Source organism: Mytilus edulis, chromosome 4 (assembly GCF_963676685.1).
Source record: "Mytilus edulis chromosome 4, xbMytEdul2.2, whole genome shotgun sequence".
In the NCBI taxonomy this organism is placed as follows: domain Eukaryota; kingdom Metazoa; phylum Mollusca; class Bivalvia; order Mytilida; family Mytilidae; genus Mytilus; species Mytilus edulis.
Genome location: NC_092347.1, coordinates 48,900,130 through 48,916,246, shown reverse-complemented (window position 1 = coordinate 48,916,246; position 16,117 = coordinate 48,900,130). Strand labels below are relative to the sequence as shown.

The window sequence follows — 16,117 nt, the reverse complement described above, 5'->3', positions numbered from 1 at the left end:
TGTAACATTTATATACTTTTACGATAAAGCATATATATTGTTAGCCAACAAAGACAAGTACCTCATTGAAATTTATTTTATTTTTTAAATAGAAAATAATTTTACCTCATTTGCAAGTATTCCACCAATTTTGCTAAAAGCTGGCATTTGAATTCCATATTTTTCCAACTCTGATCTCATGGCACTTATTTCCTCTTCTGAAAATTTTAAAATGTAAAATTATAAACTGAATCAGTCTGATTTTTGGGGACTCTGGTGCTAATGCTAAACACTATTCTAGTCCTGGTTTACTTCTTTTATTGTCATAATTTCTATAAAAATCTATGAATTGCTCATCAAGCAAAAATAGGCCATATAAGTATTAACTCTAAAAAGTTTTATAATTAATAAACAATCCCCACGAAATCAAATTGACCCTCTAAGAAATTATATCATATTTAAATTATAATTTGTTAATCACATTTGTTGCTAACCCGTTCTCCATTATTGTTTCCAACATCTAATAACACTTGAAATTCATCAAAATTCATTTATAGCAATAAATACTATCAAGAAACTTTTGAAAATTTTAAAAAATATACCATAAATCTCAGCTGCACAAGTATTATTGCTCCTTTCAAATGTCTATACAAAGAATAGTAGATGTAGGCCTAGGGTATCTTGATATTACTTATTATCAGATTGATTTGAAAGGGTTTGAAAATATGTATTTAACTAAATAGCTGGTAAATCAAGATAAGGCTTCAATGAAAAATTCCAAAGAGCTTTATTCTAAAGATATTAAAAAAATACTGTAAACCAAATGTTTTCCAGACCTCACCTGTAAACTGTACTTTTCCATAAAGATCTTGTATCTGTGGAGCAATTCCTAATTTGAAGCAGAACAAACTGAAAAAGTAAAAAGAATGACTATAGCATGCAATGCAATTCATCATCAAAGATAACTTTATATCAATATAAGACTTATCCAGCAGAAAGTAATTTTTACAATAATTTACATTTCCAAGTGGGACGACACGTTTATCTGGCTTACAGTGGAAGAAAATGTATGTGCCGAAATGTATAACTCCTGAAGGAATCATAACAGATTATCCCCTTGCAGAGTTTTTATTACCATGATTACCGGGCAATAGTTTACATGAAAATCCATTAACTTGGCTTCAATATTTTTTTATTGCTTTGATGCTAATTTTAATAAGGTCTTTCCATCCACTATTCTGTGAAAAGACCTATTGTATTTGTTCTGTTTATTTTTATTCTTCTTCTGCCAAATTTGTTACATGCCCTGATTTGTGGTTTCACAAGATGTCACTTAAGATTTTTTGCGTTAGATATTGAACAGTTATGGCTCTTTTGAGACTGCCCCTGTTTAGTCGAAGACTTTTTATTGTAAGAGTTTTCTCCCCAAACACTGTTTTCTTTGTGGTGAGATTTCCTCTGTACCTCAATTTTGGGGTTCACAGACATATGGACGTACAGACAAGGGTAAAACTTAATGTCTCCTTCGCTAGGCGGGGGTATAAGAAGCAGTGGGGCATAACAGCTTTAAACCATATTTTAACCACCATTTTCTTCAGTAAATGATGAAATATTAATGAGTGATGGTCACAGAAGGATGAACCAACATAAAACATCACGAAATGACATTACACACACGTCTGTGCAAGTTTGGTAAGGTGAGGAAGGAAAAGATTACCTGAGCGCATGTATACAGTAGATACTTCTTGGCATGTTCTTCCTGTCATAAATATCTGTTGTTTCTGGGTAAAATATCTATAAAAAGAATAATAATTATCTATTAATGAAATGCACATTTAAACCTGTGTGGTTGAAGGCATAGAAACAATACAACACAAATCATATACACAATACAAAAATTATAACCTATTAAGCTTCATTTATATCTATATAAGTAAGTAAAACAGTAATAATATTAATATAGGTGTTGTGTCCTCTCTCCTCAGTCTAAATAACTTTTTATTAAGCATTGTGCAATAGTCATTGTTTCATGATAATAATTGCAGTTTTTATCACCTTATGATCTATTATTGACATCTGAAGAAAAGGGGGTAGGGCCATAAAAAAAGAGTGTTTGTTTGCCCTAACCCTAGTTACGCAGAAAAAAGCTGCCTTCTCAAAACCTCTATTGTCCTGCTGATGTGATATTTTGTTTGTGATCAGATAGGCATGAAACTAAAAGAACATCAATTTTTCTTTGCCTAAAAAAGAAAAAGAAAATGCCTGCTTACCTACCCACTGGTTCAACCTCTGGGTAGGATTTGGGCAAATCATAATATTTTTAAGTGTGGCCTAGGCATCATTTCATTAAACTCTTTAATTTTTAAGTATTTTCTGATAAAGTCATATACAAGAAATATAGTCAGTTTAAATTGAGCTTTAAATTTTGCAAATACAAGTTACAACATAGATTTATTTATTAAACATTGATTAAGAAGAAAAATTTAAGCAAAACACAACTTAGATCTACCGTAGTAAACTGTGACAGCTATTTTAGAACTAGTTAACTGTGATGGCCATTTAGGTCACACAAACAATTCAGCCACTCACATTTAGAACAAGTAAAAGTAACTCTACTCTGACATACAATAGGGCTAATAATGTTGCTATCTACCAAAACAAGCAAACATATTTACAAGAATGAAAATTGTCTGAATGAGAAATATGTTTTGAGCCTCAATTTCTTTGTGCGTGAATTTCCATAACAAGTTAGAGCAGATGTATTACATTTTAATAAAACATGCTCAAGTCTTTTAGCAGTAGGTGTCTCCTGCATGTCATGTGTCACTACTGCAACACTTTACACGTTGGTTGAAAATTAGCTTGTGGAAAGGCTATAAAGATACAATTCAGGATTAACATGGATCTCATTAATATAAACTTGAGGTCAAATATTTAACAAGAAATGTAGAAACTCAAAACGTTGGTTGATATAGTAGGTATTTTGAATTATTAGAGGGAAACAAAAGGTGATTGGTTTTAAGAGGAGATTACTTTTTTTTTTTAAATCTTATCATGGATATCAGAAGAAAGATGTATGAAAAGATGATAAGAAAAGCTCACATACATGACATAAAAAAAAAAAAGTAACCATTTTAGTTCAAATAATTTCACTACACCCTAAGTAAGTCAGTTACTTTATTTAATTGTCTACAATATCTGTCATTTCAATCATTCCAATATTTGATTGACATTCAAATGAATTCTATTATTATCAAGAATGTCCAATGATCTGTTCAGTCACTAATTGTACATACAGATTTTATCAATAACAAAATATACATGTAAACCTAATTATAATCCTATTATTGATATATTTAATAAGGAAAGTCCTATTTGAAGCCAAGTTACATGTTTGACAAGTAACCGTTATTAACTGTCAATTATTTAATGTAATTTGTCAATCTAAGCTTTATAAAAGAGGTCAAACTTGACTATAAACATGTTATACATATACAACCAGATTTTTGGGAACTATTCATATAATTGAGTTCAATTTCCTCATTCAATGTAAAGCGTTAGAACTTAATAGAAATGTACCCTTTTGTAATTTAAGTGATATAGTTCCATCTTTTGTTAATATGTGTGAACAAGATAAGTTTAGTTTCATTTTGAAAAGTAATGATACGGACATTAGTACTGTAAGTGTAGCTGGAATAAGCGATATGTATGATTTGAACATTCATTTAAAGCAAACATAATGTTGTTAAGAGCTTTTATAGTATTAAAGCTGATTGTAATAGCTTGAATTTATAATATTGTATGAATAACACCTCCAAGCAATGTAAATATAAAATATATATATGTATCTCTTATCATGATCATTGAAAAAAAATGTTTGGGATGTTTTTTTTTTTTTTTTTTTTGTTTGTTTGTTTTTTTTTGTATTTGTATTTTGTAAATGTCGGTTGGTATCATTTCTGTATAGGAATTTAAACCAAAAAAATTATTTGATTTGATATGATTTGGTTTATAATTATTCACCATACAATAAAGAGCGATAATTTATAATATATTCTACATCTACATTTAATAGTATAATGTACATTATAACTTATAGCTTGTTTATAATGAAGAAGAACGATAGAACTTCAAAATTACTGTATAGAAAATTAATAGCAATATTTTAAATCTTGGTGCATTCAGAAACCTCTGTTTAAAATTCCTTCACCAAATCTTTTAGTTTTGATAAGGGTGATACACACTTTTACAATCTCACCACAAAAAAAGATACCATATTCCCCAAGCTTGTATTAAAACATTTCGATGTTGAGGGAACTATAAAATCTGGGTCAAAATCCAAATTAGGCAGGAAGTTTAATTACATTTAGCTGTAAAATTTCATCATTAATTTATTATTTTTGGTTTACATAATCTGATCAAGGGGCAATTGTTCATAAAAAAAAATAAGAAGATATGGCATGATTGCCAATAAGACAACTCTTTGAGAGAGACCAAATGCCACTGAAATTAAAAATCATAGGTCACTGTCTGGCCTTCAACAACCAGTATAGCCCATACACATGATAGCATAGTCAGCTATAAAAGGTTCCAAAATGACAAAGGTAAAACAATTTAACCAAGAAAACTAACAGCCTAATTCATGTAAAAATAATGAAAGGAAAACAAATATGTTCTACAGCAACAAATGACAACAACTAAATGAATCCAATTTCGAGAATGCACCTAACAATACATCAATTGGAAGGATCTGAAATGTTAGGTAGACAAGGACAAGGTTTAATAATTATGTCCCTGAAAAGAAAACCCTACTAGTTTTGGGTTAGAAATTTTTATTAATAACATGTTCCCTTATGAGCTGTCTATACTATGTTCTGGGGTGACTGGGGAATAGAAATATGGTCACTTGGTCTTCTTCCGACCGGCAGTAAAACGCTTGCCGAAGTGGGACGTCCGTTTGGCTGTGCGGGATGTATCAAGTTCGCAGTCACGTCCGGTCAGATTGGGGACGTTAAATCCGATGCCTCGTGTAAGGAGAGTGCCACGCTCTTTGCACGTTAAGAACCCTTGCAACAACTCTTTGAGGGGTCCGTAGGTGACCTGTTGCAAGGCAAAATTTCTGTCCCTATCCAATGTACCCTCATTTTCTAGTGGCAGTCCAAATTTCCCCGACCATCATCCCAGATGGCCTCTATTATGACAAGACCTACCTATAGTATTTATTGTGAACTTGTTCTCGTCCTGAATATGCATGAAATATTTGCCACTGGACGTTAAGCAACCAACAATCAATCAATCAATACTATGTTCTGTTTGTTTATAGTCATGTTGTCTGTGAATTTAGTTTCATTAAAAATAAGATAATGAAAAGAAATTTAGATTAAACCAGCATGATATCTAAATCTTATCAGCTGTTTGAAATTAATTAAGATGTGTTGTAAATTTATGCATCAGGTATTTGTCACAACTACTTATCTCTCATGAACCATTAACATATAGCTGTAGGTCTAATTTTCTTTATGTCAATATAAAATGTATGGTGTGTAAAGTTAACTGATTAATGCAAGAATTATACAACTTCACTAACAATTCTGTAATGTTATATACTCCTTTACTGGACATTTCCCTTAACAGCGTGGTAAATTCTTATTTACAGTACTCAACTCATTGACCTTTTATCCATCTATATATATATGGATAAACTGTTGACACAGAGAAATGTCTTGCCTGTCAGCATTAAATTCAGAAAAAGACAATCTGATGGACAGTAGCATTGCTTATTAATTCAAAGTAGCTAGACCATGATCTTGTTGGCAGAGCCTCAAATAGTCTTCAAACTGATATGAACTATTAGTAATGCAACTTCATACCAAATATCATTGACCTTTCACAAGTAGATCCTATGAAACTAACTTCAGCAGAAAACTTCTCATTGAAAATTGCTAATCAATTCAGTCACAGAACCATGTCCTAGGGGCAGGGGCTCAAAATAATCGGCGAACTGATAGTAATGCAACTTGTATTTTAAAATATCATTAACCTTTCACAAGTAGTTCCTATCAAATAACTACAGCAGAAAAGTTAATAATTGTTGACAAGGTTAATTCTAGATTTCCGTGAAATAGAGAATCTTGAAAAAAAAACAGAAATAATATTTGCCTATAATCTGGACAGAAGAGATAATGAAAATTATCAGGAGTATATCAACCCAAGTTATATCACATCATGTAGAAAAGGAAATTATATGTCATTAACATCTTTAGCCATTTCAATTTCCTATATCATGCATATCAAATTGTTGTGAAGGACAAAATTGATCTATAATATATTCAATGCAGTTATATTTTTGGTCAATGAATATTTATTGAGTTTACCATACTAACATGAATAATTAACATAGGTGTAGTGTTTTATAACATGACAGTGTGCTATTAGCTATATAAGGAAACTTCTGTCTTTAAGCTAATACATATTTAATAACCCTCGTCATGTAAAAAAAGAATTATTTGAATCTGGAATTATTTTGGATTCTAGAAACGACGAAAAATAAATGATGAAACTAACCCAATTTAGGAGGGTTAGTAATGCAAATAGGGGGTTAGTTGGTTCATACTAATTTGTAGTATGATTGCCAATGTGACAACTTTCATCAAGAGACTAAATGACACAGAAATTAACAACTATAGGTCAAATTACAGCCTTCAACAATGAGCAAAGCCCATACCACATAGTCAGCTTTAAAAGCTTTTAAAGGCCCCGAAATGACAAATGTAAAACAATTCAAATGAGAAAACTAACAGTCTAATTTTTGTACCACATCAACAAACCACAACCACTGAATTACAGGCTCTTGACTTGGGACAGGCACACACATACAAAATAGGGCTGGGTTAACATGTTAGCAGGATCCCAACCCTCCCCCTTACCTGGGACAAAGGTGTAACAGTACAACATAAGAAAAAAACACTACCGTAAGTTCAGATCTGAGAGTACTCACAGTTGCTGACAGCTAGTTCAAAGCCACTAACAACTAATAAAAAAAATTATGCATCGAAGACTTGAACTTTTTGGCTATTTAATTTTGCAAATTCTAATTTAATTGATTTATTTGATAATGAAAGATTTAAGTTTTACATATTCAAGAAGATTTATATTTGAGTAATTTTTCTACTCACTTTAGTCGTGAAAGTAAAATCGCTCACAAACAAGTTGGTCTACAGTATTTTTTTTTACTATTTCACTATACTTGATAATGGAAATAACTCAGCTAAGTGCAGTGAAGGGACAAATATTGCATTGAAGTTATGCTACTATAGAAACTGATACTAAAATACAGAAAACAGACATGAAATACACATCCTGGCAACTATAGAAAAAGAGTCATTTTCATACCTTAGGAAGACCAACTTTTTCCATTGCAATAAAGAAATGGTTGATGTTATCTGTGTGCCTGAAATGTAATCCTCGAGCCTATAAAAGAAAAAATGTATAATAAAAAATCTGTTCAGATTATTAAGCATGTCAACCCTTCTTAATTATAATTAATTGGTTTAAAACCTATCTGAGGATTATTTCTGTTGATACTGAACACGCCTGTATGGATATCATCATATATGGTAAATGTTAAAATAGTTAACTATTAGAACTTATGTCCATTTTGGTCCTCATAAATTGCAAAACAGCAGGTACAAAAACATCTAATCCGTACTCCATGAACTATAACATAGAACATATAACACCAGTTTGACAATACAAAACATAAGAATAATTATGAAAATATTTTGCATGCATGCATCTTTTCGAAATCTTCATGTAAGAATTTAAGGACCAGAGGGAACTTATGATCTAAATAATACATGCCATAACTGTTTTTAATCTAATTTTCTCTGGTTTTGAATGAGTAAATATGTGTTGAAAGTATTTGTAACTTCTATATATGAATGCCTTCTTTGAGGTATCAAGTTTTGAATTGAGGTTTCAAGTGTTAAAACCTCTCATTGAGAAACATATTACATATTACATATTAAGAGTGATTTTTTTGATTGTTTTATTTCCTGACGAGACACTAATTAAACAACATGAACAGCAGCTGTGATTACCTTAATTGTTTTGGTAGAATTCATGTTGATCAGAATTTAAATTGTTGTGAAGTTTTTATACACTTGATTGTCTTTTACGCCTTTTTTTGTTTTTTGGGGGTTTTGTTTGCCTTGGTGTTGTCAGATTCTTTTTGAATCATAAGTTTTGAAAGTTTACTTGGTACCACAATATGGTGTGACTTTACCAAGTCACAAGAGTTGGATGTTTGTAGATGGTTCTGTTTTAGTAGTTTTGGTTGTCTTTTTTAGTTTCAATTTTTTTCATCCCTGTCTTTTATAGCTAGTACATGTGTTGTAGGTTATAAAATTTTTGCTCATTCCTGAAGGCTGTTTTTTCTCACATCCTTGCCTTCTTCTTTATAGCTTGTAGTTGGCTCATTGGTTATCATACCACATCTCTTTAGTGGCTTATTTTAAACTGAAAGTGATGCAACACTCTAATTTAAAATCCTTTTATTTCACAACCAACATACTATTGAGTCAGGGATTTCATTACCACAAATTACTTAAAACTTTTACTTCATTCTTATTTGGATATAATGATTTGATTTTGAAGTTTAGTTGTACCTGTAGAAAACTTATTTGAAACGGGATAGCACAATCTCATTTTTAGGGAGATGTTGTTTACTTTGCCCGAAAATTTAGAAACAATACTGGTGAACTTATTCTCTTAAATAAACTTATTTTAAAAGGTTACCAATTCAACACTGTTATAAGATCTTTGAATATTATTTTTATTGGTATCAATATTGATTTTGTTATCAGTAAATTATAAGCAAACGTAATATTATTGCAATACATACATGCACTTTCATGGATCTCAAATCTGTTGACCCCTGTATCTTGACATTGCACAAAGGTCATGTTTTTCACTGACTGTTTGTTACTTTTTAATCCTAAATCAATTGGATGTTGGATGTGTACAGATTGATAATTTAGCGTAAGATGTCTGATTGTTTTTTATTAGTTGTAATTGGCTTTGAAATTACTGTCAGCTTTGTTTTTAGTGTCTTTTTGTTGTTGGGATGTACATGTATCTAGTCACGTCTTCTCTGTTTTTGATTTATGTATTTGACTTTTGTATCCATCTGATGAGTTGCAAGCTTTTTTCAACTGATTCTTATAGTTATGTTGTACTGTAACACCACTGTGACAGGTTATGGGAGGGTTGGGATCCTGCTAACATGCATGTTTAACCCCACCACATTATGTATGTGCCTGTCTCAAGTCAGGAGCCTGTAATACAGTGGTTGTCATATGAAGATGAGTTACACATTTGTTTTTAATTCATTTTTTGTAACATTAATTAGGCCATTAGTTTTCATGTTTGAATTGTTTTACATTTGTGATTCTGGGACCTTTCAAAGCTGACTATGCAATATGGGCTTTGATTATTGTTGAAGGCCGTACAGTGACCTATAGCTGTTAATTTCATATTGGCAATCATACCATATCTTCTATTTCATATTAAGGAAGATTTCTCAACAGCTATATACAAGTGGTAATTCATGTGCCATTCACTATAATGGCAGATTAGCTAGGAGATACTAATAAGTCACAACATTTTCATAAAGAGAAAAAAAACTAACAAATATGTACCTGAAATCTAGTTTGTTCTCGGTCATAAATCCTTTTGACTGGTACAAACTTGGGAGCCAAGAAATGACCAAGTTTGGCAAGATAAACACCATTTCTCAAACCTTCTTCTAGTTCTGTTGTAGGAGGTAATTCTTCATTAATGCATGCTTGGATCCATCTAAAATTATATATATAAATATATATTACTTATTTACAAACCAATTCATATAGGTGATAATTAATTATTTTCCAAGAGGTCAATTTTATTTTCATTTTATTAAAAACTGTTACAAACATTACCAGTTACTGAAACCAAAACGTGGTCAAGTGGAATCAAACATCAAGTCAATTGAAGCAATCTGTTTCACTTGAAGAGCAATGTTTCCCCTCTTCAAAGAATTAGGCTCTAACACCAATGTTCAATCTGTAGTTCTCAATAATTTGACCCCTTAGACCTCAATGAGGACCAAATTAATTATGGGGCCCAAAATCAAAAAGATTTTGAGATTCAGCATATCAAAGAATTCCCAACAATTCAATGTTTGCTAAAAATTAAACTAATATAAAAAAGAAGATGTGGTATGATTGTCAATGAGACAACTGTCCACAAGAGACCAAAATTACACAGACATAAAACTATGATATAAGTAAGTATTAAAAAAAAATTGGCAAAAATTGTACATGTGAGAGCCCTAACAAGAACAGACACAATGTGTTGCTTGGTGGGACAAAAATATCACAAAGTATCAGTATCGCTAATTAGAACACAAAGTAGAAATAACGTTTCTTAAATGTGCACATTTTTAATAGATTATTGAAAAAGTAATAAAAACAAAAAACTTTAATGAAAACAAAAAATCATCAATCAATCTTGTTTTTAAATATGTAAGATATGTGTATTTGAAATGAAGTTATTGCGACTTTATCTGTCCGACTTTAATGATACTACAGAACACTTCACCGATTTGATGACTCAAATGTTGACAAAAATAACCACTACCTGGCTTGCCCTTTCACATATAGATTTAAGAATGTGAAAAGATTTCCCTGTTTATATCATTTAATGTAATTCCAGGGAGTCAATGAATAATCTACAGACCATGATGCAATAATATGTCAACTTTGTTATAGTGATGGATGTGTATGTTAAATATACATGTAAATACTAATTATACATTCAAGGAAAACAAAAATTATACATTAGAAAAAACTTTTACTACATAAAACATTCATTCAATGATCTGAAACTTGATAGACCTTGAAATATTTAACTACTATATTGAGGACCAACTTGATAAAAACAACTTTTTTTCCACTGCAAAATATAATTTCACTTGACTTATACAGGTTATGACTCAGAGTGAATTATAATTATGTGAGAAAAATATCAGAGCTGTCAATAAAAAACATGTCTAACTGTGAAAGTGTGAGAAATAATTGCAATTGTTAGAACATGTAGAATAGAAGGATATGGTATAGCAGTTCATTACACAAAATGACACTTATATATATGTATATTAGAATTTAGCTGGGATATTTTTTAGTAAGTCTTAGAGACTCATCACTTTTAGCAGTGGTGAGTCTTTGCTGATTGAGATGGGATGAGTTATTAATAAACTAACATCAAAATGTCTTCTCTATAGGCCTTATCTTTACTCAAATGGTATGAGTAAATAAGTGGATGATACATATACGGTATGTAGAACTAATAACCCATGCACCGATACCCCACACACACTATCATTGTCTATGTTCAGTGGACCGTGAAATTAGGGTCAAATCTCTAATTTGACATTTGGTCCAACTTAAGACTTTAAAATCACAGTTAGTTTCAGCATATAAATAAATAAAAAAAAAAATTTGTTGACATCAAACACAGTTTAATTTTGGACCATTTGGACCTTAATGCAAACCAATTTTAATAACTGGCCCAAAAAAATTACCCCCAAAATCAATCCTGACCTTCCACTAAGTACTGGAGATCTATACACTTATACACTAGCTGTTGTCAGAAAACAAGAAAACTGCATGTTTTAACCCCTAGGACAATAACCTGTGACATCAATCCCGACGTATTATTTCATAGAGATCCATACACTGATTCTCAAGATATTGTCTGGAAACCAAATATATTCAAATGACAACACTAACAATGTCATACCATAAATAATAATATAAAAAAAAATTGCAAGTTATAATTTCAAAAAAAAGTTATTTTTGCTTTATCAAATTTGTTCATGTTTGATTTTTTCAATATTTCCTTATTTCTTAACTGATCATAAACAGTAAAACCTAAATATCTCCTAAATCAACTACATTTGTTGCAATATTTTCAGTTTTAATTCACACTCTAAATTTTCATTTTAGCAATTAATCAATTGGTTTCTTTTGTTTATTGGTTCTTTTTTATTAACAAGTTAAGTATTTTATTATAAAATGTGTCCATACAAAGGAGTATGTTCCGTAAGGTCCTAAAATGGCCCCCATTTTTAGCGTCAATTTCAAATTCGGATTTATTGACCAATATCACAATAAATTATAGCTTATACAGTGACTAGATAGGAAATATTCCATTTTGTTGAAAATTTTACGTTTTTTGCGTTTCATTATGACGTCACAAGTTGTACTCATATTGATTTTTCACGAAAAAATCAATGAAAATGGGTAAATTTCCCATAGATTATTAGACAGGAAACATAGAGCGCATACGTCGACAACAAAGATCTTTTAATATAATGTTTGTGAAGACATTTCACATGTTTTATTTGAATATTAAGTTTGTCGACGCCTGCGCTCTATCTTTCCTGGTCCTTAAATTGGTTGAAATCTAGCTGTTTTTGTCAAATTTCACCAAAGCCCTTTATTTTGACCTATTTGGGATGTAAAAATCAACGTGTTAGAATAAAATATTGACAAAAACAGTTCTGTTAAACTTTCTCACATATCTTTAAGGCAACTTAAAACATTTATTGTCTTGTTACTTTGAACTTTATAATTGGGGCCAAATATGGCCCTTACCGAACTTACTCCTTTAATCCTAAATTCTCCTAAAATATACAATCCTGTTTTGATGTGATTATATAGTTGTATATATAAATTTCTGGATCATCAACCATATGACTTGAGCAAAAATCTTTAAACAATATCCCAGAGTAAAGATAAAATATAAATATCTAATTATTATGCAAGCTGACAAGATTACAACAAAATAACTTTATAAAAGGCTGGCTAACTTCCTTTAAGTTTTTACTTTAATATTACATTATTATTAAATTTAGTCACTACAGGAAGAAAGCTATTGAAGAGAGGAAACTTGTAACAAAAACAGTATCAACCCTTAAATCCTCACACTATATTTTTAAATTTCCCAATTTCTTTTAAATGAACATAGTGATTTTTCTTCAGATTTTTTGTAGTATTTTTTTTTGCTTAACGAATTCACAAAAATTGTAACACAAATATGTAAAGCTGTAAAAAGTATATGTACAAATGTATGTTATTAAAGCTGTAAAAGAAATACTAATACTATTACATGTAATTTTCCTGGGAGTTCAGTATTTTTGTGATTTTACTTTTTTTAAGCTGTATAAGTACTTGTACATGTTTTTTTCAATACATGTAATTCCAACACCTATCTTCAAAAGTTCTATCAAACTTAAATGTGCACAATGAATGCTTCATTATTGTTGTCTTGGTTGACATATATTCTGCATTTCCATTCTTAATTTTTTTCATTATCTATAGCTTATTGGCTTAAGGTGGTACCTAACACTACAGGGAGATAACTCTGTAAAATCAGCTAAACATTTTAATTACATTGTGTTGTAAAAGGAATATTAAGCTTCTCAATGATCAAAATTGGTGGTTGTCAAATTGCTATACCAGTGTAATATTTCTGACAAAACGGTTGGTTCAAAAAAAATTTAATTTTTATATTTTTGTTAAAGTGTCATCAAAGTAAATACTTTGACAAAATTTTATGAAAATTAAACAAGCCAAATTAATTTTAGTGAAAGTGTTGGGTACCACCTTAATGGTACATGTAAGTTTGGCACTGTGTTTGCACACTGATATATACAATATAAACACTCAATAGGACACCTGACTATTTAACATGTTTTAAAGTATCTTACAAATTGTTATACTGCATATTGTACTTACACTTTTGCTTCTTCTAAATGGCATAAATATTCATATGCTACATTCTTTTTTCTAAGCTCATCCATTTCATCAGCCGACATGTGAGCTCCCCCAGTATCAATTGCTGAAAAATATTGTAAACTTTATAAAAAAAAAAAAAAAAAAAAAAAAATCACAATAGGAAAAAAATGTGAATTTGTCTATACTGTCAGGGCTAAGTAATATAATGATTTATATCAATAAGACTAGATTCAGTGTATTTTCAATGTTTTTAAACGTCAGACATCTTTCATGTTGAACCCTGCACTCCATATACACCAAAAAAAGTTGACCAATTGCATACAGTATCTGAGATACATAAATAATCCTGAAAACTCAACATTGACCAATGAATCATGACATTGAGGTCAAGATCATATCAAATCTCCTGGACAACAAATGGACACTAACCTTACAATCATTCCATGAAACAAATATATATGATGACCAAATTGCTGCTACATGTACATTTTTTATACAATATTCTGAGAAAAATAGATTAAAGCACAAAAAGTTAATATATAGATATAGGTCATAGGAAGATGTAGTATGAGTGCCAATTAGACAACTCTCCATCCAAACAACAATTCATAAAAGTAAACCATTATAGGTCAAGGTATGGCCTTCAACACGGAGCCTTGCTCACACAGAACATAGCTATGTGTCCAATAAACTATTAAAAAGGCCAATTCCAGATGAAACCTGCCAGTCAGACAAGTGTATCCTACAATCATTCAATACACAAATATAGTTGACATATATATTGGACATTGATGTTCTTGTTCATGATATTTATACATGTATAAATTACATAATTTTTCTTTAAATTTGAAAGGATAAGTCTTTAAAAGTCTATTCACAAACTAAATTTTTATTGTTTTGAAAGGTAATAAAAAAATAAATAAATGAATTAAATGGTAAATGAAGGGGTATGCATGTAAAAAAATGTTCATTGTTTGCCAATAATACTATGTGTACTACATGTACATTTTTTTGCAGTTTTTTCAGCTTCAACACAATTAATATTTGCCTTTGTTTATCAATGTACATATATGTACAAATGTACAATGTACATGTTTTTGTAAATGAAATGTGAACTTTAATAGTGATAAATTAAACAGGAAATGAATTAAATTTACCAGCAAAAAAATTCCAATGAACATGTAATAGAAAGTTATTGAAAAGTAATTCTTAACTATATGTACATTATAGGTTACAAGAGCGCAATTAATTGATTACATTTTACCGGCAAGTTTGTTACCCCAAGATGGTACTCAGATAGAATCCTATACGGCTTCTGATTGGTTGATACAATTTAATCGAAAGCTTATGCAATTAGGTTTTAAAATTGCCGAAAATCATATTCACATTTTACGAAGTGTAGAAAATATCGTCCATTTCTGTACGTCGGACCCATTAAAAATATGCCTTTTTCATTTAGCGAAAAAAGTAGGCGATCTTTTTCAACTGCATTTTAAGTCAATTTGAGCTGCATGACCCTTAAATATTTTTTAGTTGTAATGCTAAACTGGCATTTCTAGTAACAGGAACTGCTACCCGTTTCTCCCTAGTTTGTGTAGTCTTCGAGAAAAAAAATACGGAACACTGGTGGTACCCTATGGAAAATGCATTACGAATAATTGCGCTCTTGTGACCTATATGTACATGCGATCTTGGCACAATGGTAATGTAATTTATTGCTTACAATTACACTTACATGTACAAGTACAAAAATGTAGTAGAAAATATGCTTCATTATACACGTATATTACCTTGGATTACATTTAGATTTGTAATCAGTGACATGTACATGTAGGGCAACAAAAAATGATACATGTAAATATATAATTAATCTCAATAACAGCCCAACAAGGTTAAATCTGTAAATTTGTGTTTGCAATTTTTTTTTTTATTTTTTTTTCCTGGGCCAGGATTCAAACTACTGCTACTGAGACGTTGTGGCACCAAATCACATTGCACTGTGCCTGACTTGCTAGACCACTCGATCACCTAGGCTTCTCTTGCCACAAATCACATTGCACTATGCCTGACATGCTACATTTTTTGTACATGTAGGCTACTGGACCACCTAGGCTTTTCTTGCATGCAATGCAATATAGAGCCTAGGTGGTCAAGTGGTCTAACATGTCGGGCACAGTGCAACACAATATTTCAGTTGCATCAATTCGAATCCCAGCCATGGATGGACAAAAATAAAAAAAAAAATGCTAAAAAATATTCAGCTGTAGTTTGGGCCTCCACACTGCAGATTTTTATAGACA

At 30.8% G+C, this 16,117-nt stretch overlaps 1 protein-coding gene across 2 annotated transcripts in view; it reads right to left on the bottom strand.

The window, feature by feature from the left end:
- LOC139519880 (ras GTPase-activating-like protein IQGAP1) overlaps positions 1-16,117 on the bottom strand; it is a 92,666-nt gene that overhangs the window by 74,429 nt on the left and 2,120 nt on the right. For both annotated transcript variants that reach the window (XR_011663735.1, XM_071312174.1), the window contains exons 2-7: positions 13,818-13,920; positions 9,678-9,834; positions 7,372-7,449; positions 1,697-1,773; positions 821-888; positions 106-197 (exon numbers count right to left, since the gene is read on the bottom strand). Coding sequence is in view for 1 of the 2 variants with exons in the window: in XM_071312174.1 (XP_071168275.1) it covers positions 106-197; positions 821-888; positions 1,697-1,773; positions 7,372-7,449; positions 9,678-9,834; positions 13,818-13,920 (575 nt within the window). In the remaining variant the exon portion in view is untranslated. The remainder of the gene's footprint in view (positions 1-105; positions 198-820; positions 889-1,696; positions 1,774-7,371; positions 7,450-9,677; positions 9,835-13,817; positions 13,921-16,117) is intronic.